General features: G+C 42.8%; 1 protein-coding gene across 3 annotated transcripts in view; it reads left to right on the top strand.

The window, feature by feature from the left end:
• Positions 1-27,724, top strand: part of tln1 (talin 1) — a 245,220-nt gene that overhangs the window by 212,948 nt on the left and 4,548 nt on the right. For 2 of the 3 annotated variants that reach the window (XM_033031693.1, XM_033031702.1), the window contains exons 45-57: positions 7,286-7,432; positions 8,962-9,128; positions 10,320-10,503; positions 12,249-12,374; positions 13,340-13,456; positions 13,912-14,097; positions 15,057-15,164; positions 17,029-17,031; positions 19,119-19,224; positions 22,120-22,244; positions 26,239-26,364; positions 26,768-26,830; positions 27,439-27,621. In XM_033031693.1, coding sequence (XP_032887584.1) covers positions 7,286-7,432; positions 8,962-9,128; positions 10,320-10,503; positions 12,249-12,374; positions 13,340-13,456; positions 13,912-14,097; positions 15,057-15,164; positions 17,029-17,031; positions 19,119-19,224; positions 22,120-22,244; positions 26,239-26,364; positions 26,768-26,830; positions 27,439-27,621 — 1,641 coding nt within the window. The remainder of the gene's footprint in view (positions 1-7,285; positions 7,433-8,961; positions 9,129-10,319; positions 10,504-12,248; positions 12,375-13,339; positions 13,457-13,911; positions 14,098-15,056; positions 15,165-17,028; positions 17,032-19,118; positions 19,225-22,119; positions 22,245-26,238; positions 26,365-26,767; positions 26,831-27,438; positions 27,622-27,724) is intronic. The other variant, XM_033031712.1, reaches the window with a different exon arrangement.

Genomic DNA, 27,724 nt, shown 5'->3' with positions numbered 1-27,724 from the left:
AGGGCATGTTTGCCCGGAATGGCATTCCTGACTTGATGATGAATGACAACGCAAGACAATTTGTCTGTGCTGAGTTTCGTAGGTTCCAGGATGACTGGGAATTTGCCCATGTCACCTCAAGTCCCATATATCCACAGAGCAACGGGCAGATAGAGCGCTGTGTGCAAACTATAAAAGGTATCATGAGGAAAGCCAAATGCAGCGGCCGTGACCCGATGTACGCCATCCTCGAATACCGCAACACCCCACTTGATGGGACAGGCGGCTATGCCCCCTCACAGTTACTGAACAGTAGACTGTTAAGAAGCAAATTGCCATCGCCTCTATCACTCTTACTGCCTCATCATGTCCCTCCCATGGGACCACAACTGGCCATCCGACAAGAAAAACAGGCAGCATACTTCAATGTGAAGGCAAGCGTCGAGCTGTTGCCGCGCCTGGAACAACAACAACAGGTATGGTTTCATGCCAAACCAACTGAGTGGCAACGTGGCCGTATTGCAAGAGAAAACCTGACCCCTCGGAGCTACGTCATCTCTACACCGAGCGGTACAGAGTTCCGCAAAAACAGGAAGGACATACGACCTGCGCACGAAGCAGCTGAGCCATGCCCTGGCAACACGCAGCAGACAAGTGCGAACACTCTCCCACAAGGAGGAACCCCTCACCCAGAAGGAGCTAGTCTCCCAAACTCAAGCAAACTATCACAGGCCGCATAACAAGGGTCTGTGGTGGGGGAATCGGCTCAAAGCGAGCCAAGCCACACTCGCACACAACAGAAATACGACACAGAACGAGTTTGAAAGACGACTTGCACGAGAAGTGGGCGATTGTCAAAACCCCCAACTCGACTTGTTATGTAAAATTGTTGGGCAATTTTTTTAATAGTTTTGTAGTATGACGAGCACTGTGTTATTTGTGGTACTTTATCCACATTAAATTCATTAAGGTTCAAGTTATTAATTTTGACGAACGTTGAAGGGGGGGATGTAAGGTAATTTAAGGGAAGGGGGAGAATTGTAATTAAAGTAAAGGGGGAGATGTGATGTATATGTAAATGCCAGTGCCCCTTTAATATAAAGGGCTGTGCCTCGTGATCGAGAGCAGGTGACCTTGGAGAAGTGTCCGTGGGTGGGGCAGAATTACAAGATGTCGGACGTGTTTTCCTTCTGCTTGTGCTAGTCACAACAGGGCCTTACGTGGTCTCAAACATTACACTGCCTCTACCACTACCTCTGGCAGCTACATATCCATCACCCTGTGGTATGAACTTGTTGCTATTCAGGACCCCTCTATATTTTTCCTCTCACCTTAAATCTATGCCCTCTAGTATTTACTCTGTGTCCATTGGGCTTGCTCACCATGGATTCCACGAGAACTAATGTTCATAATAATAGATAGAGCCAGGATGTTTAGGCACTAAAAAACTCTGAAATAGACAGGCAAAAAGGCAGAATAAAATTACAAAAAGGCACAAAAAGGCATTTATGACATAAAAGGCATTTATTTCCACCACTAAAATATGGTTAAAAATAATAATATAAAGGTATACTTCATTAAATGTCCGAAGCTGCCTGATTGCACATAATTACTAGCATTTTTTTCAAATTATTTGGTGTTAAACTATGCTAAAGAAAGCTAATGGAATGTTGGCCTTCATAACAAGAGGATTTCAGTATAGGAGTAAAGAGGTTCTTCTGCAGTTGTATAGGGCTCTGGTGAGATCACATCTGGAGTATTGTGTCCAGATTTGGTCTTCGAATTTGAGGAAGGACATCCTTGTGATTGAGGCAGTGCAGCGTAGGTTGTCATTGAGAGAATTGAGTTTGTCCAAGTCTTGCTTCGCTAAGAATGTCTCTTGCATACATAGTATGTCACAGTTCTCCAGAAGGTTATCAACAACTGAGCGACGAGCTTTATCCCCTGCGCTCTGGCCCAAACGCAGGCCACGACAGTTGTACGATGGCCATTTAGTGAGACTAGTGAGTGCCCCTAGCACCAGCAGACGCACTCACTCCCTCCGCAGCAGGCGCTGTGCTTGATCCGATGACTCCAACCATGCGCGGCTCGTAATAGCGTCGAACAAATGACCCTTCTGGCCAGAGCTCCGGATTGTAGATTTCGCCAACCTCATTACATTCCGCAGATACTTTAAATGAACAGTATCTACTGTGTACAGTGTCAATCTTTTGACAGGGAACCTCACGGCCAAGTTTTTCTTTAATACAATCAATACAATCAGTTTTATTCGTCACATGCACATAAAGTGCAAGTGAAATGAATTTGTCAGCAGCGGTACAATGATAAAGAACACACAATACACAATAAAATTCAGCACAAACATCCACCACAGCATTCATCACTGTGGTGGAAGGCACAAAATTTGGCCAGTTCTCCTCCATTTCCCCCAGAGTCAGTCCAGGATCGGCTCTTCCCCACCAGAGACCGCGGCTTTAGGTTGGTGTAAGCTGCAGGCCGGCGGTCGAAGATTTAAAGTACCCGCCGCAGCCAGAAGCACCGCAGACCGCAGGGCCGGCAGTCAAAGCTCCCCTCTAGGGGTGATGGTAAGTCCATGCCGGGTCCGCGGTATAAGTTGGCCGTGGGCCGGCGGTGAAAGCTCCTTCTTCTCCCGGGTCCCCCACGAGGGATCCCGGGCTGCGGACGCCGCGCCAGCTGAAAGGCTGCAGACCGCGGCTTCAGGCTGCCGGCTGCCGCGGGCCAGCGAAACGGAGCGCTCCCCTCTGGTGAGCCCCAGCGAGGGCTCGCCCGCTCCACGCTGAGAGTCCATGCTGCGCCCGCCGCTGAAGCCCCGGGCGAGTCTCCGGGAAAGGCCGCACCGATCCTTGTTGTTAGGCCACGGGGGAGGCGACCTGGAAAATGTCGCCTCTCCATGGAGGAGGCGACCAAAACAGTTTCCCCGTTACCCCCCCACGCCACCCCCCACACAAGACACACAAAGAAACACAAAAAACATACTTTAGATACCCTGATTAAAGTTTCGGCATCTAGGTCTGGTGAAAACTTGGAGGCAAAAACACTCACAAGCTTAGTCTTGATCATTTTGATGTTGCCCGCAGCTCCGGTACCAATAATAGGCACAGCGTTACTGGATTTCTTTCTCTGCCCGGTGGTAATAGTGCACACTCTTGGCTTACCAACAGTGTTCTCTGGAGCATGACGTCGACACTTTTTCACAACATCACTTTGGAGAGTCTGGCAACGTTAATCCACTGGGACTATCCGTTGCCATTGCCCTCTCCACGTTTAAGGCAAGGCCCTCTGCCGCAGCCCTCACTCCGACAACCAAGCCAAAGGCTTCCAGCGCTGTGTCTGCCATGCCAATTGCTCCATCCATTGCCGCCGACGCATCCGGACCACCGCCCCGAGTCAGGTCAGTGGTGCGCTCCAATGCACACACTGGAGTAGTGATCAAGGTGTGCTCCAATGCAACCACTCGGCGATCAATTTCCACTGTGATGGCACGAAAATCTTCGCTTACATCAGCCTGTAGCTGTATGACGTGCTCCATAGAGCAGACCTCAGCGTACAGCTGCTCCATTCTCCCAAGTAGGCTCGAGACATCCATGTTAATAAATGTCACCTGCGGCAGTTCATCCAAGTAATGAGAGACAAATCTGGGAGTATTCTCCCCACACTCATTCATTACTTTAAGGCAACTGTTTATGTTGTTGACGTCTTTCTGTGCCCCTTTATGGGAAATGTTCCGCTTTATAGTGGGGCAGAGTTCAAACAGAACTTTCTTCGAAGACTCTATCCACTCAGAATCAAAGGTATTTGCAGTCAAAAGGACGATCTCATCCTGGCTTAATATCTTAATTTTTACAGCAAGAAAGTTAAGTAGCTCGTCCTCAATAATAACCTTACCGTCAACAATCTTGTAGATCTCAGGCTTTACTCTAGACCGGCCAAGTCCAGGAGCAATATTCGCCATCTTCGCCTGCCGGTTGCCTGTGGCTGATGCACTGGCTCCCCCGCTGCCTCTTGCCCGGCCCTAAGCTCCACAGCCCGCTCGCTGCCTGTTGCCCGGCTCCAAGCTCCGGGTCTCCAATGCTCCACGCTCCAGGTCTCCGCTGCCCCCAGCTCCGGGCTCCGCTGCCCGGCTCCAAGCTCCGGGTCTCCAATACTCCACGCTCCAGGTCTCCGCTGCCCCCAGCTCCGGGCTCCGCTGCCTGGCTCCAAGCTCTGGGTCTCCGCTGCCCCCAGCTCCGGGCTCCGCTGCCCGGCTCCAAGCTCCAGGTCTCCACTGCTCCGGGTCTCTGCTGCTCCCAGCACCGGGCTCCGCTGCCCGGCTCCAAGCATCACTGCCCTCTGACCCAGGTCGGGCCCGTCTCGGACCCCGGCCCCGGCTGCTCGCCGTGCGCTGAACTCGGCGCCCTCTTTGCCGGGCCTGGGCTGTGACTGTCCCGGCACTGCGCTGCCATTAAGAACCAGGATTTTCTTCCTGCAGCAGCTTCCAGACGACATTCGCCCGCTCCTCGCAGGGGAGGAGGTTCAGAGGCTCTGATCTCCGTTATGATCTCTGGTGTCATGTACAAAATGTATACAATACAATACAATACATTTATTTGTCATTTGGACCCCGTTGAGGTCCAAACGAAATGCCGTTTCTGCAGCCATACATACAAAACAAAAAAGACCCGAGACCCAACACAATTTACACAAACATCCTTCACAGCGCATCTTCTCCTCGCTGTGAAGGAAGACAAAAAAAACATATCTCTCCCCTGCACTCCCCTCTCCCCCCCATGTCAGAGTCAAAGACAGAGTCAAAGCCCCCGGCGGGCGATGTTAAATGTCCCGCAGCCATTAAAGCCACGCCGGGTGATGCAAGGCCACGCACCGGGTCTTGGTGTTGGAGCCCCGGCGGGCTCTTGGTGTTGGAGCCCCGGCGGGCGCTCACAAAGTCCCGCGGCCATTCCAAGCCGCGCGGGGCGGTGATGTAGGCCCCGCTCCAGGTAATCTTCAACCCCGCAACTCGGGCGGGAGAAGTCGCCGTTGCGGAAGCCCCGAAAAGCGGTCTCCCACCAGGGACCCGCGGGCTCCCGGTATTACTGTCCACAGACATGCGGTAGGAGCTTCCGAATCTCCGGGTGTCGGGTCACAGCAGCGCTCCACCACAGCTACACCCGCTCCGGACTCGGCCAGCTCCATGATAGTGAGTAGATCCGCAGCTCCGCGACTGGAGCCCCAGGTCATTCCTGTTGGAGGCCGCTCCACGTTGCAGCCCCAACGACAACGGAGACCCGACAAAGAAAAGGTCGGGTCTCCCGTGCAGGGGAAAGACCTTAAAGTTCCCCCCCCCCACCCCACCCCCACACACATACCCCGACAAAAAAAACAATAAAAACTACATAGAACAAGACAGAAACAATAAAAAGACAGACGGACTGCAGAGGCCGCTGCTGACAAGAGTCGCGCCGCCCACCGTAGCTAGTATAGTTATGTCATACAAGCAGTAGAAATGATACATGTTCAATCGACTGCTGTGGTGCAATGTATCCAAACCATGGCCCATTCTTCTCCCGTTCTTTCCTTTTCATCACCCACATAATTCTCTAATGAGCAATGGAATTTCTCCAAAGTGGAAAAGTAGAAAAATGCCAAAGTTCCCTAGAAATTGGATGGTTTAGTGCTTGTCACAAATGGCACATGGTTTAATTTTACCCTGAATAGATTAGACTGGCGATTATTTCAATGTGAAACCTCATCATTGCCTGTGGCTCCTCCGGAAGTGGCGGCGCTGTTAACAGCTGCGGCTCGCCTGCAGTCCGTCTGTCTTTACCTTTTTCTGTTGTTTTTTTTGTCTTGTTTTGATTAAGTTTTAGTTTGTTGGGTTGTGTTAGAGGGGGTGAAACATGTTCTCTGTCTCTTCCTTCGGGGGAATGCGACTTTTTCGTGTCGTATCCCCCTTCTCTGCCTCCGTCTGCGCTGAGGCCTAATGGCGGAACTGGCGGCCTCCAACCTGCGACCGACCCCGAGGCTCCGGAGGCAGAGCCAGCCAGGACTTACCAACGAGAGGCTGGCCGTCTTCGGGGCTAAGGCAGCGGTGGCCCGACTTGCTGGTGCGGCGTTCTGGCTTTCGGCGGCGGCCAGGAGCTGATGCAGCGGGGCTCGGAGCTGAGACTGCGGGACCCGGAGCTGGGGCAGCGGCCTGGAGCTGGAGCGGCTGTCCGGAGCGGAGACTGCGGGACCTGGAACGGCGACTGCGGGACCCGGAGCTGGGGCGGCGGCCCGGAGTGGAGATTGCGGGACCCGGAGCTGGGGCAGCGGCCCGGAACGGAGACTGCGGGACCTGGAGTTGGGGCAGCGGCCCGGAACGGAGACTGCGGGACCTGGAGTTGGGGCGGCGGCCTGAAGCGGAGACTGCGGGACCTGGAGTTGGGGTGGCGGCCCGGAGCGGAGACTGCGGGACCTGGAGCTGGGGCGGCTGCCCGGAGCTGATGCTGTGGCTGGCCGTCTCGGAGCGGAGACGGCGTTCCGGCTTTCGGCGGCGGCGACATCACCACGGAGGTCCGCTGGACTGGAGAGCGGCATCTTCGGCCTGGATCGATCGCCTCAGCGCAGAGGGAGAACAAGGAGGGAAGAGACGGAGACTAAGACTTTGCCTCCATCACAGTGAGGATGTGCTTGGTGAACTCACTGTGGTGGATGTTTAATTTGTGTTTATTGTATGTTTTGTTATTATTGATTCTGTGTATGACTGCAGGCAACATAATTTCGTTCAGACCGAAAGGTCTGAATGACAATAAAGGATCTATCTATCTATCAGTTGTATAATTGGTCTAGGAGTAACTTGCATGAAGCATTTCAGAATCAATATGGTGTTTATGCCACGTACAACAATTATTTAGCATATCTAAAATAGACGCAAACCAATTCCTTTGCAAGTTCTGCATTGGTTGAAAATGATTATTTGAGGCAAAAGTTATATTTGATATTATTATTCAAGTTTCAGCAGGCATCATTGGCTGTGTTGTTTTCAGTGGCAGAATCCTCTTACAAATTGTTCAATCTGCTTGGTGAAACCAAGTACTTTTCAATATGATTTTCACACCTTTCTGATTACAACCCTTTTAGAATTTGTGACTAAAATATTTAAATGTTTGATAAAGTTTCAATTGTAGTGTGAACTTGGTTTCTGATCTCCTTGGTTACTGTTTCAAATGTTGAGGTTTTGTAGTCATTATAGTTATGATGTTATGATTAGCGAAATGAATACGCGATGCTCTCCCAATTTTAGCATATGTTTTAAATCCACTTCTAGATTGGGAATCATATCAAGAACCGTGTTCAGGAACTGGGTCACAATTGTGCCTCATTGGTTCTTAAAGCTGGTTCCCTCCAGTGCAGTCCCAGCGATACCTTTACCAAGAGGGAGCTTATTGATTGTGCTCGCAAAGTTTCTGAAAAGGTACTGAATCATTTTATTTTTCATTTCAAAATGGAGCTTCATATGCATTTACTCCTAATTGTCATGATGTTTGGCTCAGTAAAATATTGAACAATTTCCAACTAACCTACATAAATAATCTGTTGCAGATTCTTTAACTATTAATTAAGTGCCTTACAATGTTAAAGTTCCTGTCTCAATGTCTCCAACTGCCAGAGTTCATCACAGTTGCCAAGTGCATCTCTCCTTGGCCAACCATGTTCATTCTATTTCGACATATTAAATTTTATTTTTTTTAATTTTTAATTATTTATTTTGAACAGAATAAAAGAATAAAAAGCAAGTGTGAAACAGCATACATAAAACAAAACAAGAATATTTATAAAGTGTCATAAACAATATCTATAAATAAATGAAATCGTATGTGTCCGAAAAGGAGCAGGAAGAAGCCAAAGCTTATTAATTCCCACCCCTTATTCAACTGCTTATAATTATCTTATACAAATTTAGCAGCTATATGTACATCAAATTATTTACATTTATACACTAGTCAAATATTTACAAAGCCATACAAAAAAAGAGAGAAAAAAAGAAAAAAGAGAAAAAAAACCCTTGTATACTATACAGTATCTCTTAGTCATATATACAACCCATCACCCTATAACCACCCTTCCCAATACAATCAGTATAACAAATATCCCACTCACAATCACCAATCCTCATCCGAATATCCTTTTAAAAAAGTGTTTTTGTACATCTTTTTAAACTGCAACTTAAACTATCAACCAGCATTGTGGTAAGTCTTGAGATTATAGCAATGAAAATCATTGTGAACTGATCCAGGTTTTGCGTTTTGGCAGTCTTCATTGTTTTCAAAGCTGATTGTATTAGCATTAGGCAATGTGGTACTTGGTTTGATTTGATTTATAGGCTGCTTTATTGTGCCAAAGGCAAAAAAAAAGGGGATTTTGAAAGCTGTATTATTAAAATTGGGGTAGCATTAGTTTTAATGTGCATAAGAAAGATAGACATGTAAGTGTGCTTTACTTACAAAATAAAAATAAACAATTGATCTTGGCCCAGGTGATAGAAAATAATCTTGCACTTTTAAATTCTTTGCTCATAACCAACAAATTTATATGACCAAGCTCAAGCCACATGTTGCGGATGATGTCTATTGTCTACTGTCTATTGAAATGGTTATAATTTGGAACCTTGGCTGAACACAATCTATCGTTATTTGAAATCTCAGTTTAATAACTTGACATAGACACTTTAAATACCACATCCTTATTCTCTTGGACCAGAGCAACTCTCACTCAGATCGTTCTTGTAAATAAAATGCTGATTTTCCAAGTCCTGTTGTGAAAATAGAATCCTAAACCGTGATACTGATCAGCAAATAGAACTATTGGTAAACCAACTATCTTGGATGTTTGAGAAGTAACAATACATTTGTTAACCAAAACCACGATGGAAGAGAAATCCAATGGATGTTATTTTCATCCAAGTTGCAAATCCATTTCAGAAACTGTAACTTATTTTTCCAGATTTCCCATGTGTTGGCATCCTTGCAAGCCGGTAACCGTGGAACCCAAGCTTGCATTACTGCTGCCAGCACTGTGTCTGGTATCATTGCTGATTTGGACACAACCATCATGTTTGCTACAGCAGGAACACTAAACAGAGAAAATGAAGAGACCTTTGCTGACCACAGGTAAACTTGTAGAGCGGATAATTTTGGTACCGTATAACTTTATAGCCAGTAGTATCTTTATTCAATGGAAAAGATTTACAGATTGACTTGTGGAATAATATTTTTACTTTGAATCCAGTATCTTTTAGTACCCAATATTCTGCAAGTTAGTGCAAATTATGCTTATTTTCTTAGGCTTGGCGGCCCATTCACTTATAACTGATGGCTCAGAGATCTCTGTTACCCCTACCTGACCATTGATCAAATGTTGGCTTAAAAGTAATCTAACAAATTTTAATTTCCTCTATTCTATTCCTCTCAATCGTAATAGGGAGCTGCTGAATGGGGAATACGAGTTGGGTGTGGTTCTGCCTAAAGCCAATGTCACTAACCAGTGTAGATTCAAGTTCATATGTCATAGGAATAGAATTAGGACATTTGCTCATCGAGTCTCTTCAAGCATTCAATCATGGCTGAACTATCTTTCCCTCTCAACCCAATTCTCCTGCCTTTTCCCCACAACTTTTGATATTCTTAATAATCGACTTGACAATCTCTGCCTATAAAATACCAAGCTGTCTGTGGCAATGAATTCCACAGATTCATCACCCTTGCAGTTTATCATAAATATTCAACCTATCTCCAGTTTTTCTCAACTATAGCAAAAATAAAGTCTTTACCAAAAAAAATAATGAAGGCAACATTCAGATTGTCAGACAGCACCTGTAGGGAGAGAAATAGTTAATGCTTCACTTTATCAGATTTCTAGCATCTGCAATATTTTATTTTTGGGCCATGTTTCCATGCTTCCTGGATTATCAAAAATATATTTTCTTGTAGAAATTTAGGTTTTTGGCCTGATCTTTACCTTTTGAAGTCTCACAAATCCCACTGGCTATTTAATGTGCTTAGGTGCAATTGTTTAATTACATGTATCGCCTCAGCGCAGAGGGAGAAGAGGAGGGAAGAGACTGGAGACCTAAGACTTTTGCCTCCATCACAGTGAGGAGATGTTGGGTGGACTCACTGTGGTGGATGTTAATATGTGTTTATTGTTGTTTTTTTATTGTATTGTATTGTATGTATGACTGCTTCAATTTCGTTCAGACTTTGGTCTGAATGACAATAAAGGCTATCTAATCTAATCTAATCTAAATGTATTTATCTGAAAGAGAACCAAATGATTGTTGGTTATTTTCTCAATCACTTTAGGGAAAACATATTGAAAACTGCAAAAGCGCTGGTGGAAGACACAAAGCTCCTTGTATCGGGAGCCGCTGCAAGTCAAGAGAAGTTGGCGCATGCTGCACAGTCCTCGGTTGTCACCATCACTCGACTGGCGGATGTGGTGAAACTAGGAGCTGCAAGTTTGGGCTCAGATGATCCTGAAACACAGGTCATAATGTTTTCTGTGTGTTTCATCCCTGTCATAACTCTGCTCTGTTATCCTACTTCTAAAGAGAGATTACAACTGGTGAATTATTGTTATTCTTGTTTTCTTGTTATTAAAACTGGACAACCAACCAGTCATTTTTCATGAATATTAAATGTTGAAATGAACACAAGAAAATAGGAACTATGGCCCTTCAAGACTGCCCCCACCACTCCATATATATTGGAAGTTCTGAATAATTGCCAGTTCTAATTAGTTCAGCATCATATTTTGTGCTTCTCTGAAACACCTTGGAATGTTCTGCTGCTTTAAAGATAAATGGAAGTTATTGACAATATTGTTCAACCTGAGCTCCAGTGGGGAACTAATCTTTTCCCCTAACTGGAAAATCAACTGGAGTCAAACCAATGTGTTTCATTATTTGACAAGGAGTGGGCAAAGTGAATACTTGTGAAAATTATGGTCAAACTTTGAGGTGAAGGAGAACCTTCATCACAAGTGGTCCATGTCGTCATTGTGCCTCCACAGTAATCATTGAGCAAGTTCATTAGCTTTGTCAATGATCTAATTGTTAAAATTAATCATTTAAATCCGTCAACTCCCACTGACTTTCCCACTCATACAGGCAATATATTAACAATTACGTATCTATATTTTTTGTTTTGTGCGGAAGAAATTAGATTCTGGACTACTTATTTTTTTCCATGCTAGCCTAAGGTAAGACCAGGAGTCGACCAATTGATACTCAAGTCTGCTCCACCATTTAATAATATCATGGCTAAACCAATTCTAGCCTCAACACCACTTCTCTGCCCTCTCAGTGCTTGGCCCCTGGAGTTTTTATGTCTCCTTCTCCATATGGGATGACTCCACCTCCACATTGTGGACTACATTATTCCAAAGTTCCTCAAACCTCATCTTTCTGAAATGGGTGACCCCTTATTCTTATTCTGAAACTATAAACCTTGGTTCCAGGTAAACCCACAAGGTGAAACCCTAATTGGAGAAGACATTAAAAAGCTGACTTTTGTTCTTTCTGGAGTTTGTTGAAGTACTTTCTATATTCAAATTAACTTTAATATTTTAACCCGACTGGCTATAATCGACTCGAGGATTCTAAAACTAGAGGGCAGAGGGGAGAGATTTAAGACGGACATCCGGGGCAACCTTTTTACCTCAAAAGGTAGTCCATGCCAGAATAAACTGCCAGTGGACGCTTTGGAAGCACACACAATTATGACATAAAATACATTTGGATGCATGGATAGGAAGGGTTTAGTGGGCTATGGACTAATACAGGCCAATGGAACTAGCCCAAAATGTCAACCTGCTCGGCGACGTCATGGTCGGCCTGTTGGCTTACTCTATAGAAACATAGAAACATAGAAACATAGAAATTAGGTGCAGGAGTAGGCCATTCGGCCCTTCGAGCCTGCACCGCCATTCAATATGATCATGGCTGATCATCCAACTCAGTATCCCGTACCTGCCTTCTCTCCATACCCTCTGATCCCCTTAGCCACAAGGGCCACATCTAACTCCCTCTTAAATATAGCCAATGAATTGGCCTCGACTACCCTCTGTGGCAGGGAGTTCCAGAGATTCACCACTCTCTGTGTGAAAAAATGACTCCATAGGGTCAAGCGATGGGTTTTTTTTAACGGAAAAGGGCATTAAAATAAGAAATTATCAACTGGTGCACAGTAAAGTTTATTTTTGTAATCATTCTGCCATGTTGCTTTGTTCAGGTTGTATTAATCAATGCAGTGAAAGATGTAGCAAAGGCCTTGGCCAACCTGATCAGTGCCACAAAAGGAGCATCAGGAAAAGCTTCAGATGATCCATCCATGTATAACCTCAAGAATGCTGCCAAGGTAAATACAGAATAAGATCGATGTTCATTGTATTTCACAAACCATCATTAAGTATTCTCGTAGACTATGTCACCGTTTTGCAGAGCACCTGCGCTCTTGTTTGCAACAGCTATTCCAAGCTTCCAGTTCAACTTGTCTTCCCGTTTTTACGCGGACCTGCTTTATTCAGTGCCGTTTCACTTGGGCAACCTACATTCCATGGTATGAACATTGAATTTTCTATTGCCTTCCTTGCCCACTCCAATCAGTCCACCATGGTCCTTTCTCCCTTCAATCACCATTCCAATCACCCCTTCCTCCTCTTCCCCCCCCCCCCAACCCCATTACCTAGATTCATTATCCCATCACTCTCCTCATCTGCATCCATCTGCCCATCACTCTCCTGGGTCCCTTCCCCCTTGGCCTTTCCTTTTGATCTCCTTCCACCATCCAATTCCAAATGTCCATCATCCTTCCCTGATATGGTTCCAATATTTGTCTTTTCCTTCCTCCTCTTTGTCTTTCCTTCCCCCCTCCACTTGGTTCCATTGGCCAACATTTTTATTTATCTCCTTCCACCTATTTGCCACCAGCCTACGGCTGCAAACTATTTTTCCCCTCCCCCACCAAGTCCAGATAATTCCTATAATAATCTACAAAATATTACTCTTCGCAGTTTTTTCTGCATTAAAAAAAGTGAAGAATTTCCCCTTTATGTTGTGGGCTAATTTCAAGGCGAGGTCCATGGGTAGATCAACAATTTCTTGTTGGGTTTGAGGTGACCTTTATGATATTATTTGTCTCCAAATGGCTGATTTAACAGGTGTCCCGGCTTTATTTTTGGATTGGAATCCATTCCACGTAAACAAACATAGGTTACTGAATTAAACTGAGAGTTGACTTTATTTCAAAATTGCATTTTCATCAAGATGAATGAACTTGATCATGTAATTCTTCCACTAATGCATAGTGTGTGTTCTTGTTAGATGATGGTGACCAACGTGACTTCACTTTTGAAGACTGTAAAGGCTGTAGAAGATGAAGCCACAAGAGGCACCAGAGCTCTGGAAGCTACGATTGAGCACATCCGCCAAGAACTTGCAGTACGTGGTTATCATTGCATCACCTTTAGGATAGAGCAGCTCAGTTTATTGTTGGAAGTAAATCATGATTCCACAACAAATTCTGAATGTGCATTCTGTGATCATTACGCATATTGAATTGAAAATCACTTACATTTTATTTTAACTGTAAGGGGGCAAGTTTAAAGGAGATTTGCAGGACAAGTTTTTTTGCACAGGGTGGTATTTGGAATGTGCTGCTGGGCTGGTGGTTGAGGCTGGTATGATAGTGGCATGTAAGACATTTTTGGACATGCATATGCAGGGAATGGAGGGATATGGATTATGTGCAGGCAGGTAAGAATTGTTCTTGGCATCATGCTCAGCACAGACATTGTGGGCTGAAAGGCCTGTTCTTGTGCTGTACTGTGTTCTATGTGTTACTAGACTATTCAGGAATTGTTCCATTCACAAAACTTTTATTTTATTCCTTTTAGGTATTTTGCTCAGCAGATCCACCACCTAAAACATCAACTCCAGAAGAATTTATCCGTATGACTAAAGGAATTACTGTCGCTACAGCTAAAGCTGTGGCAGCAGGAAACTCCTGCCGGCAAGAAGATGTTATTGCCACAGCCAACCTTAGTCGGAAAGCTATAGCAGAGATGCTTCATTCTTGTAAGGTATTCAATTATTAAATAATGCTATTTATTCACTCCATGGGGTACATTTTGGTTTTACAGAAGTGGCCAGCAACTCAAACTGAAATGTCAGGACTTTTCACGTTATCATATATTCATTATTTTACAAAAACTTTCAAGGATTTTTTTTTACAAGATGAACCACAGAATGGTTGCAGTGTTGGGGACTGTCATTTGTCCTATCTGGATTGTACCAACAATATGCAAGAGCAAACTCCCTCCCCACAGTCCTACAAATTAATTCATCTTTTTTTATACCAATCTGTCTCCCTTATGAATTCTACAATTGAGTCTGCCTCTGACCTGGGTAATGCATTTCAAACCCTGTCATCTGCAGCTATGTCCTGATCACCCAAGTCCCAGTTACCAACTTTTTATTTTGAAAACGCAATAGTCTTAATACTGATCTCTGAGGAATTGGACTATACATGTTCCTCCAGTACAAAAAGCACCTTTTCACATCTACAGTTTCCTTTTACTTCGGCAATTTTCCATCGATGGTGCTGCAGTCCAGTTTATTCCATGCCTCTCAAACTGATGACAACTGCAGTTTGCTATTTAGATTAGTTTGCTTTGGTTTAGGTTTAAGTTTATTATTATCACATGTACCAAGTTAAAGTGAAGAGCATTGTTTTGCACGCTATCCGACACAGATCAGATATGCCATACATAAATATGGTCAAGTCAAATTCGAGTACATTAGATAGAGCAAAGGGGAAAGATACAGAGTGCAAATATGTTCTTTGTCATTCTTAGAACTGCCTCCTCTCCACCAAACAATAATGGAATGATATAAACACAACAACAATTTGTTGTCTTTTTTTTAAAATGGAACGGAAAGTAAAAATTAAGTTTCAAGGAAATGTTGCTCTGAAAACAAGGGGTTCTTGTAAGACTAAGGTGAGATAAGTGATGATCTTCACTGCATTGTGTCCCTGTAGCAAGCAGCTTATCACCCAGAGGTACCCAGAGATGTTCGTACCCGGGCCCTTCGTTTTGGCAAAGAATGTTCTGAGGGATACCTGGCTCTGCTGGAACATGTACTTATTGTAAGTAACCAATAATAATGCGTTGTAGTTTAAATATTACCGAGTGAGAATGAACATTTTTCCAATAGTAGTTAATTGTTTACTGGTATAATTTACAATAAATTGTTTAAATCAAGCAGATGTTCATTGTTTAAGATTTCTTTCTCAGAGCCGAAGAGTCAATTTCAGCTATCGTTCTATTTATTTCTGACAGCATTTCATTTAGTTGCACCTCTCTCTTCATTCCCTACAATCATGCATCTTTTTAAAATATATATCTAAGTGCTTTACTGAAATTACTTCCCTTTATCATAGAGTGTACTTCGCTTCATAACTCGTCATCTGGAAGGATATTTTCTGTCTTTTCTGGACTTTCCAGTTACCACTATTCCTGACGGTGAAAGTTTCTCTCTGTATCAAAAACCCTCATTGTTTTTGAGGTCTTCATCGACAATGCAGCATTGGCAGTATCCATATTCTCCCATCTCTACACATAACTGACGTCCCCCTCGCTCAAGTATAACATAATTCTCTCTATTATCTACAATGTCGTAACCTTAATTTACTGAAACAAATTGCTATGTTTATGGATAGGAAAGGTTTAGACATGAGCCACACGTGTGCAAATGGGCTTACATAGGGCAACCTGTTTGTCATGAGTAAGTTCGGCCGAGGTCCTGTTTCTGTGCTGTGGAACTCCATGATTCTATGTATTTGATTTGTTTTCTCCTTCATTCCTTCTTCTGACAATTGGCTCTCCCTGCTATCAAAAGCGCTGGATATTTCTGCCTATGGTCATGCTGCTTTACTTGGCTAGCTATTCATTTCTTTGTTAGTTTGGACTATTTTACTGCCGTAAGCTTCCCAATTGAACTCGAGTGTCATCTGCTGATAGAAACCAGTGTCGTCTTCTCGTGTTTTTGTGAAGACAGGATCCATTGCTGAAGAATTTCCTTACTCCCTGATCCAGTAACTCTGGGGCCATTTCTACTTTCCTGTCTGCAGTGCTGGTTAAATATTTTAAACTGCTGTTCCCTGGGTAGTAGAGTGAAATCGATGACTTTTTCTTTGTGAGAAAGCGAGGATTTGGAAACTATAAATATCTTTAGTTTTTTATTGTAGTTTTAGAGATATAGTGCCCGGATACAGCACAGGCCCGGATACAGCACAGAAACCAACCAGCGATCCCTGCACATGAACACGATCCAACACAAACTAGGGACAATTTACACTGCCACCAAGCCAATTAATTTACAAACGTGCACGTCTTTGGAAGTGCACCTAATTTCTATGTTTCTAAAAGGAATAGGAGTAGAATTAGGCCATTCGGCCCTTCAACTCTACTCCGCCATTCAATCGTGGCTGATCTATCTCTCCCTCCTAACCCCATTCTCCTGCCTTCTCCCCATAACCTCTGACACCTGTATTGGCACATGTGGGAGGAAACTGACGATCTTGGAGAAAACCCATGCAGTCACGGGGAGAACGTACAAACCGTATGCAGACAGCACTCGTAGTCGGGATCGAACCTGGATCTCTGGCACTGCAAACGCTGTACGGTAGCAACTCTACCACTGCGCCACCATGCCACCCGATAATCTACTTGATTACCTGTGTACATTTTAGTTAGAGAGATGATTATTTTTTCTTCAGGGTGCATTAACCATATAGATGCCAATGTCTTTGCATATGGTACTGTTTAGCATTACTGAGAAACCTATTGGTCATTCATACTCTTACTCTACATAGTCCTATGTTTGCCAGTCAAATCTCCAAATTTTCCATTACTAGGACATTTTGTTGCTTTGCCATGTTATAAACATTAAATCCTTTCTCCTTTCTTCCCACCCACTTTTCATTTTCATTCCTTCAATTTATTTCGTAGCCGGTGAGTATCCCGAGTCACAGCACAACAAGTTGTCTGGCTGCACTGAAATGTTGTGCATGGATCTGTCCAAATATAGAGAATATGTGGAGTGCTGTGACATGAATCTTTCCCACTGCCTGTGTTGCTGACGCCATGATGTACTGCAGAGCAATTAACTTCCAATGCTGCCAAATATGTGCAAATTCAAGGTTCCTCTGCAGCCCTTAACTGGTTCTGTGGATGGACAAACATGAACACAATTTACTGCTTTTGAAAACTAATGACTGCTTGGCCCTCAGATCCGTAAAGTTTTAACTCCTACGTATTGATTAAACTAGCAATAAATTAAACAAAATGCAGCTGAATAGAAAAGTCCAAATGAAAGTCCAAGATAACAATTCATTATCAATTGTTTTGCGCTATGCAGAATGGGACCTTGTATAATATCTTCCTTTGAAAACTTAGGTTTGAATGAAATCATTTCCTAGAATCTGAGCAAATAGTTTAGAATTAAAATGTCCACTTTGAACTATTAATTCAGTAAGCCTGAAATGGGCTATACATTATTAGTAACAAACTTGGCTCTTGGTTATCAACGATGCCACTTAGTATAAATTCTCCCAAAAGTTATTGTCCTTTCAGATATGTAACAGATACATGCGATACTAGCACCAGGCTGATGTATATTAGCGGTGAAAAAAAAATGGAATTATGAGTTGTGTTAATTTGACTCACTTTTATGAGCATGTTTTGAAGATGTCAGGAGATCCGTGTGGCAAAAATAAGTTGACCTTCAAATGAGCTGATTATAAGTAATAATTTCTGTGAGGTAATACATAATTTTAGTTGTAAAATCATAACTCTATTCTTTCCACAAATAATGAGAGACGTGTGTATGCGTGTGTTCCCTTCAGCAAATGTGGCCTGAAATGTACTGGATTTTGGTGGAGAACTTTTAACTTTTTCAGGCATGTTTTGTTTTGGCCATCACCAAATTGCATGCACTGGATTTCTAATGAAATTTGTACCGCATGTCCAATTGTGTGATTTCTCTACTACTCCCAAATTATTTCAGTAAAATACCAATGATATTATATCACTAAGAATCTTAGTGCATTTGGACACCTTGTTTCAATACCATGTGGAGGCCAAGTCAATTAATATTTTGGGGGCGAATGGCCTAATTCTGCTTCTATCACGTATGACCTCAGAGATTGATAGATTCTTGATTAGTACGGGTGTCAAGGGTTATGGGGGAGAAGGCAGGAGAATGCTGTTAAGATGAGAAGATAGTTCACCCATGATTGTATGGTGGAGTAGACTTGATGGGCCGAATGGCTTAATTCTGCTCCTATCACTTATGAACCAAGAGCGAGTTTATCTTCAGATAGGCTCAGTGAGGAAGAATAGTTTGGTGAATGAAGGACAATTTGCCTTTACACCCCATGTCATTTGCCCTTCAAGGTAGGAATCATTTGCAATTTGGGTGAAAACCTAACAATGGGAATTAAGTGAAAGTTTAATCAATTCCTTTGGGTCAGAAACAGCAGTGACCAAGGATCTTGGTTAAATGTGAGACCAGGCCAGATGGTCCACATTCATGCAAGTTACTTATCTTTGCTGCAATTGAGCCTTCAATTGGATCTGAAATAAATATTAGCTTTGCTTCCAAATCAAACGTCCCTGAAGTTTCCTCTAAGCATTAGTAAAAGACCAACACAGCTGTTCTAGACCAACAAAAAAAACCCAGTATCCCAGCATTTTGTTTTGAGGCACTGAATTTTTGAGTAATTTCCAGATCCATAGGTATCCATCTCATTCACACCTCAGCTTTGTATAGTGTATATTTCTGCTCCAATAATGACTTCTAAAATGTTTGTAAGAAACAGGCAAAGCACATTAATGTTCCAAAATTAGTACTTTGAACTCTCAGCATTTGAAGGTTAACAAATGTGGCTTGCTGTGGTTGACAAAACATCAGAAGAAATGACAATAATTTAATGTCTTATTAAACCAAGTACATGCATGTGTGTGAATAAGTGTGCAGTCATAAGAAAGGCCAGCAATTAATACCTTTGTTGCTCAATATTTCTTCATCTCACTTCCAGACTCTTCAGAAGCCATCAACAGATCTTAAGCAGCAGCTGACAGGCTATTCAAAACGTGTGGCGGGTTCTGTCACTGAACTTATCCAGGCAGCGGAAGCGATGAAAGGTAACAGAAAGTTTTACAATTAATTTAATTATTTGCATCCATAAGATCATTACTGATGTGTATAAAGAAAAGGAGCCCTGTATTTATTTTTATTGTTGGGTGAAGAGCCATGCAAGGAATAGGTTTCATACTTGGCTTTTGTTAAACTCCAATACATTTACTATCTGGCAATTCAACTCACAGTTTTTAGAGAGCTACACAGTGTTTTGATTGAAAAGTTTAATGTGTAAGATAATTGAAGCTACCCTCGTGTTATTGATGGTGCCTTTTGATGTAATTCTTCCCTACCGCAGAATAATGTTAAAGATGTTCCTAATTGAAATTGTGTTTGCTCCTGAGTTTAACTGACATAATGATACCTTTGGCTTTCTCTGCCTGTTACCCAGAGATGGGTATGTGTTGGGAATGCATGGGGAAAGATCTCTATAAATAAATAGGAAATTAGCAGCATTAATAAGTTGATCTGAAATGGGTCTGGACGTGATGATCATCCCCAGTTCAACCGTTTGGATTTTAGTGATACAACGCAGAAACAGGCCCTTCAGGCCCATCGGGTCCATGCCGACCAGTGACCACCCTGTACACTAGCACTATCCTACACACATGGAGAATTTACAATTTAAAGAAGCCAATTAGCCTACAAACCTATGCATCTTTGGAGTGTAAGAGTAAACCGGAGCATCCAGACAAAACCCATGCGATCACAGGGAGAACATACAAACTCCGTGCAGATAGCACCCACGGTCAGGATTGAACCCTGGTCTCTGTTGCTGTAAGGCAGCAACTATACCATGGCACCACTGTGCCACCCTGACTGAACACTTACACTGCTAATCAGATAATGGTAGGAAAGTGTGAGAAAAGGGTTAACAGACTTTTTGAATCTCACAAAAGGATGCAGGAGAATAATGTGGATAACATGTCAATGACCACAGTCCTGTCAAAAATGACAGGGAGGGAAAGATTATTTTTATCTCACAATGACAGTGGTATATTTTGGTGTAATGATTACAGAAATTGATTGGATTTGAATAAGGAGTTCACCGAAATGCAAGCATAGATTTAGTCCAGTAAAGGGAATTGGATGTAAACACAAAATGCTGGAGTAACTCAGCAGGACAGGCAGCATCTCCGGAGAGAAGGAATGGGTGACGTTTCGGTGAGGAAAGGTCTCGACCTGAAACGTCACCCATTCCTTCTCTCCAGAGATGCTGCCTGTCCCGCTGAGTTACTTCAGCTTTTATTGTCTATGGTTTAAACCCACATTGCAGTTCTGTCCTACACAAAGGAAATTGGTGGTTGGGTTAAGGCTGACAGGATAAACACTAAAGAGCAATGGATTAAGGCACAATCAAAAGGAAGTAACTGGATATCTGAGTCAACAGAAAGAAATAAAAACTTAAATTGCAAATTAGTTTGGCATAAATGTCAAAGTGTCGGGATTGCATACCATTTAGACCATTAACTGCTTTCAGTCAGCTCAAAGTTTTATTTTATCCTTTCATTTTGTAATCGTCTGTATTTAAGCACAAAATTTGAGCAAAAGCATTTCTGAGTCTTTTAAAGCTTAGTTCACGAGAAGAACTTTAAATGTTGCATGTTATCTGCTGACTCATACATCAGGCATTTATTCTGGAAAACTGAAGGGGTTGAGTACATACCACAGCTCTTGATGCTGACTTTAGCATTACACAATCATGCAAAGAAACGTAAGAAAACATGGGAAATATATATGCACTAGAAATTCCTTTATATTTAATCATTACATTTTAAAGATAATTAGATTATGTCTTTCAGGCAGTTTGCCAGGACACACCATATACTTTGTTACCATTCTACAAACATATGTGTCTGACTAATTGCTATATATGGAATTTTTCTGTTAGCTAATTTCACCCACAAAACTCTGGAGGAAACTCTGCTAGAGTAGATAATCTTCTAGTGTGCGGAAGGTTTTAGTTGTGGGTTGTGACAATTGGCCGATGACTTTTCTACAACACATATAAATCTTTTGCAGCCTTTCAATTTCATTCTATTTAATTTCATAAACATTGTTTGACATAAACTAGCCTTTTGTCTTCGGATTGAACACATTTGTAATGATATTATTAGTTTATTAAGAAAACAATTTATCACAAATGGTGATACTTTTTGATGCAAATTTTGTTTTTAAAGCGTGAGATATAAAGGGTTGGGGCAAACCTCTGGATGTTCTAAATATGTGGTTGCATCTTGTGACTTGAATCCCTCCTGAAACTTCCTTTAATCAGGTTATAAATATCTTGCAGCTCCAGATATGCTGCTAAGCTCCCCCTTTCACTCCTTGTTCGCTCCTTCCATGTGTTTAACTAATTCCTGATGAAAGCAAATTCTGATACTGCACGACTTCCATGAATCACCATCTCTGTTTTGCTCTGTATCATTGTGAGACTTTTAGGACAGTGCTCCAGCTTTAGAAACTGGGGTGGGGGTGGCACTGTTGTGTACTCTGCCTCTCCTTGGCAGAGTTCAGTCAATGTTAAGAAATTTGAATGCATATTAGAAAGTATGTGAGTGCTGAAAACAGAGCGAGGTGCTGGCCCTCCATTTAACAATATTCAACAATTTGGTTGTTAACAACTTGACTGAGGCAGTCAATTTCAAGCTCTGAATCAGTTTCTGAAATCAGAAACAATATTGCTGGCCAAGCTGCACTTTCTGTCAGGTGAAAATGTTAGTGACCAAGTACAGCATGAGTTAGACTCTAGTTTTCAGACATAAAATACCTTTATTGCCAAACTCTGCTAATATTATTAAGTCCACATGGAAGTATATTTTGCGCATGTTATAAAGTGCTAAAAGGCTTTTTTTTTAATGGTCATGATTGATTGCTTTCTGATGTAACCTTTATTATAGGAACAGAATGGGTGGATCCTGAAGACCCAACAGTTATTGCTGAGAATGAGCTGCTGAGAGCTGCTGCAGCTATTGAGGCAGCTGCCAAAAAACTGGAACAACTGCAGCCAAGAGCTAAACCCAAGGTGATAAAATACACCCACAGAAGGACATTAACATTCTCTACGTCTGCTCCTGGGTTTACATACTTGGAAAAAATGGAATAATCATTTCACTTCCTATTAATTATCCTGTTAATAATCGTGTTGCTCGACCTGATGTTTCAAGTTGAGATGTATTTTTTTTAATTTCACGTAAACCATCTTTGATTATCTTTCCTTTGCATGTTAGCTCACTTCACCTGCGTCAATGAAGCTATGTTGACTGTGACACTATAGATTAGGGAATGGAGAATTTGCAGAATCCGATGGTATGATCCATTGCACAAAGATAAAAGTACGCATGTGAATGAATGGGGACAGGATTGGACCTGTGTATTGCCCCTATGCTTAGCTCACTGCTGCTTACCTTGAGGGTTGCATATTGATAATGCAGAATTGCAGGCAGCCCCAGACAACGATCTGTGACTGAAATCCTTTAAAGCAGGAATTTGCAGGAAGTGAGGGGAGATGAAGAATGCAATAGATAATCATGCTGGGTGCCAAGTTGGCTACATTGTGGTGCTTAGAGAGCTTGGTCATTTTCAGCGATTCTCTAATTATCATACTATCTTTAAAACATACCTTTGGCTCATTATTGACATAGGTGTGCCTTTAATGAGGTTGACATAATGGGGAAATATGCCCAAGATACTCCCATACATACCTACCTCACAGCCACAGATTAGCTTACTGCATGGAAATACTCATTTACTAGGTGTTTTGAAAAATGCACATTCTGGACTTGCCGATGGAGAAGTTCCTGTCCTAAAGTAGCGGACTGGTTTTGCCAACAAATTTACAGATGTTCAATAACCATGACTCTTTCAGATTACTTACCATTTTAATTCACAAATGTGTAGGCAAGAGTCAAGAGTGTTTTTTTTGTCATTTGTCCCAGATAGAACAATGAAATTCTTACTTGCTGCAGCACAACGGAATATGCATACATAATATGACAAACGAGGGAGAGAAAAGAAAAGCTCAGTGTGTATATATACACTTAATAGTCTAACGTAGTTCAGAGCCTATATGAGGCTAATAGAAACATAGAAACATAGAAAATAGGTGCAGGAGGAGGCCATTCAGCCCTTCAAGCCAGCAGAGCCATTCATTGTGATCATGGCTGATCATCCCCAATCAATAACCCGTGCCTGCCTTCTCCCCATATCCCTTGACTCCACTAGCCCCTAGAATCAAGCTCTATCTAACTCTCTCTTAAATCTATCCAGTGATTTGGCCTCCACGCCCCTCTGTGGCAGGGAATTCCACAAACTCACAACTCTGGGTGAAAAAGTTTTTTCTCACCTCAGTATTAAATGGCCTCCCCTTTATTCTAAGACTGTGGCCCCTGGTTCTGGACTCGCTCAACATCGGGAACATTTATCCTGCATCTAGCTTGTCCAGTCCTTTTATAATTTTATATGTTTCTATAAGAACCCCCTCATCCTTCTAAACTCCAGTGAATACAAGCCTAGTCTTGTCAATCTTTCCTCATATGACAGTCCTGTCATCCCAGGGATCAATCTCGTGAACCTACGCTGCACTGCCTCAAACACAAGGATGTCCTTCCTCAAATTAGGAGACCAAAACTGTGCACAATACTCCAGATGTGGTCTTACCAGAGCCCTATACAACTGCAGAAGAACCTCTTTACTCCTATATTGAAATCCTCTTGCTATGAAGGCCAACATTCCATTAGCTTTCTTCACTGCCTGCTGTATCTGTAAGCCAACTTTCAGTGACCGGTGTACAAGGACGCCCAGGTCTTGCTGCACCTGCCCCTTACCTAACCTAACCCCATTGAGATAATAATCTGCCCCCTTGTTTTTGCCGCCAAAGTGGATAACCTCACATTTATCTATATTATACTACATTTTCCACGCATCTGCCCACTCAATCAACCAGGTTGTAGTGTTTAATAGCCTGATGGCTGTAGACGATTTGATTGTGAAATGTATCAAAGATGAAGAGAAGCCTGTACTCTTCTGTAGATTACTCGTGTGCAATTGCTGCAAGGGGAAATCAATAGTACAGGTGCACAACCTTTTATTCGAAAGCCTTGGGACCAGACACTTCTCGGATTTCGGAATTTTTCGGATTTCGAAATGGAAGATTTTTAGCGTAGATTAGGTAGGTAACGCGGGCGGCTTGAAAAGTCTGGAGCGGCTGCCTCCTCCCCGGAGACCGGGGAATCATTGTAAATCATTGCTTAAATGTTAGTCAGTTAGTTTGGAGGGATTTTATGTGGTGGGGGGGGGGGGGGACTTTAATTCTTAGTCCCCTACCTGGTCGGAGAGGCGGGGAGCGGGCAATGCCTTACCGGGTCGCCGTGCAGTAAGCTCCGGAGCGGGCGGCGCCGGTTGTAGCTCCGACCCCGGCAACTCTACCCCTGGCTGCGCGGCTCTCCAAATCCAGCGCGGCCCGCGGCCGGACGCCCGCAGCCCCAGCTCCGCGATGTTGGGAGTCGGCGGCCACAGCGCTGGGATACCAGCGGGGAGCGGGCAATGCCCCCTTACCGGGTCGCCGTGCGGTAAGCTCCGGAGCGCTGTGGCCGCCGACTCCCAACATCGCGGAGCTGGGGCTGCGGGCGTCCGGCCATGGGCCGCGCTGGATTTGGAGTACCGCGCAGCCAGGGGTAGAGTTGCCGGGGTCGGAGCTACAACCGGCGCCGCCCGCGGCCGGACGCCCGCAGCCCCCAGCTCCGCGATGTTGGGAGTCGGCGGCCACAGCGCTCCGGAGCTTACTGCATGGCGACCCGGTAAGGCATTGCCCGCTCCCCGCCTCTCCGACCAGGTAGGGGACTAAGAATTAAAGTCCCCCCCCCCCCTTCACATAAAAGCCCTCCAAACTAACTGACTAACATTTAAGCAATGATTTACAGATGTTTAAGTGTCTCCCCGGTCTCCGGGGAGGAGGCAGCCGCTACAGTAGTACAGACCTGGGTTGACCGTGGGTCGTTTCGGGTCAAGTTTGGCGCCAAATGCGAGATTTGGTGTGCAGACGACATCCTGGAAAAAATGTCCGGTTTTCGGAGCTTTTCGGTTTCCGGAACTCCGGATAAAAGGGTGTGCACCTGTAACAGAAGATGGGCCACGTGAATACCCTGGAACGAAAGTCCAAGCTTACACTGGACATTTGTGATTGAGATTAGTTCATTTGTCTTGGTTTTTCACAGTCTCTGAATTGGGGGAGGGTGTCACACCATAAAATACTTCCACCCAATGGAAAGGTTTTTATGAACTTTGAGAAATTTAAGCATGAATTCTTAAGTTTCCGTTTTTTTAATCCGTATCATAGACACAACCAAAATTTGCAAAAGTAAAAGATGTAATTGTACAAGTGGAATTATTTTCACAGATAATGCAAGCATTTTTTTTTAAATGTTACACTTGACTGAACACTTAGTGATTTCTATTTAAATTCTGGGTCATGCATGTATTTTTTAACCATGGCATCAAAAACTTTCTATTTGAATTATGTTATTTTGAAACTTCGGCAAATCTCTAGTTTCTATTTTGTAACAAAATGATTTATGGCACAATTAATATTTTGATTAGCACTATACAAATATTGTACAGGCGACTGTCTGATATGTTTGCTATATTAAGTTGTTATCTAAAACTCAACTATATATCAAACATATTTGTATAGTTTCTTGTCCTTCCAGCATTTTAAAAGGTGGCTTATAAATATTGTTTAATAGTACAAAAAAACTTCAGTGGTTTATTAATGAATCTTCTGCCTTTAATTCCATATCTGATAATGCAAGTTTTAGCGACGTAAAGCAATTTATATCTTGTACTCTTTTAGATGGACAGTAAGTTTAAAAATATTTCAACATTATTTGTCATCAATTCTTTAAACTTCATTATATTTAAAGTCGTGTAAATTTCTGTTTAACGATTTTAGTCAATTTAAATTGCTAATATTTTCAATATGTTTACATTCATATTTAATCTAAAAACAAATTATCCAACAGCAAGCAGACGAAAGCCTTAACTTTGAAGAACAGATCCTGGAGGCAGCCAAATCTATTGCCGCCGCAACCAGTGCCCTTGTGAAAGCTGCCTCCGCTGCTCAGAGGGAGCTTGTCGCTCAAGGCAAGGTAAAGAGTAACCTGACATCAGTTTATTTTGCACGTTATCTTGAGTGTGCTCTTTTAGCAAAAATATATTTAAATAGTTGTGGTGTGTGTGTATATGATCCTATTGTCAGCATTAGAAACATAGAAAAATAGATGCAGGAGTGGGCCATGTTTGTGCCTTGTGTATAATGTGGTTTTATTCACGCACCCCCTATTGGACCGACCATCTGAGGTATTGGTATAATGAAGAATTGCAACAATTGAATGCTAAATAATTGCCAAACTTCCTTGTGTTTTTCGCCTCCTGTTTGGGGGGAAAAAAACGTTTTTTTTCCAATTGGTATCCTTCTAAATTCATTGACTTAAACTTTTTTTTAAAATCCTGCAATGTACATGTTCAGTTACGTTTGTTTTTGTTTTGTAGGTTGGAGCTGTGCCAGCAAATGCAGCGGATGATGGGCAGTGGTCCCAAGGCCTCATTTCAGCAGTAAGTACTGTGCTTAAGGGTGCTGTTGGATGTTCCCACTAAATAAACAAAATGTGCTCAGTTGTTAAATGCTTTGCATAGTTTAGATTGAAACTGGTGTCAAATTAGCTTCTCCCTTTGGAAGACCTCTTAGGTTGAAAATACTTGTAGCTTACTTCCAAATGTGTCAGATAAACTATGGGGGGGGGGGGGAGGGGGGAGGAACAATTGAACCCTATGGAAGTTGTACCATTGCACTTTACAATTCCATTGCTGCCATTAACATTCAGTTAAAGCGTGAACAAATATCAAAATGTTGAAAAATGTATGTTCAATCCTATGAGCCCTAATTTCATTTCTATTATAAATTGCACTGGTGTACAAATAACTTTGCTTCTTTACACCTTGCAAAAGTACAAAGAAAATGGATAATTTTGCTGAGTGTAATTCTAATGAAACTGCCAAACAATATGATAACATTAAGTGTGAGAAGTATTAAAGGAATTTCAGAGGATTTTGAAATCTTTGTGTAATTTAAGTAAACTGAGGACCCTATTTGAATCTTGGCCTGCATTGTAATAGTGTTGCTTCAAGCTTCAGGCTCACAAGTAACGTTGCTGTTTTAACAGGCCCGAATGGTTGCTGCTGCCACAAGCAGCCTGTGTGAAGCAGCCAATGCTGCCGTTCAAGGTCATGCCAGTGAGGAGAAGCTCATCTCTTCAGCCAAACAGGTGGCAGCATCCACAGCTCAGCTGTTAGTGGCATGCAAGGTGAAAGCAGATCAGGATTCAGAGGCCATGAAGAGACTTCAGGTATGAAAATTGAGGGTTTTTTTTTGCCTTGAATACAATTCATGCCTTTTTTTAAATTAACCTACACAACTAGTGGTGTGCACAAATTCTATCAATGACCAAG

Source organism: Amblyraja radiata, chromosome 1, assembly GCF_010909765.2.
Source record: "Amblyraja radiata isolate CabotCenter1 chromosome 1, sAmbRad1.1.pri, whole genome shotgun sequence".
In the NCBI taxonomy this organism is placed as follows: domain Eukaryota; kingdom Metazoa; phylum Chordata; class Chondrichthyes; order Rajiformes; family Rajidae; genus Amblyraja; species Amblyraja radiata.
Note: the sequence above shows the minus strand (reverse complement) of the source record. Positions and strands in the feature narration are given on the sequence as shown.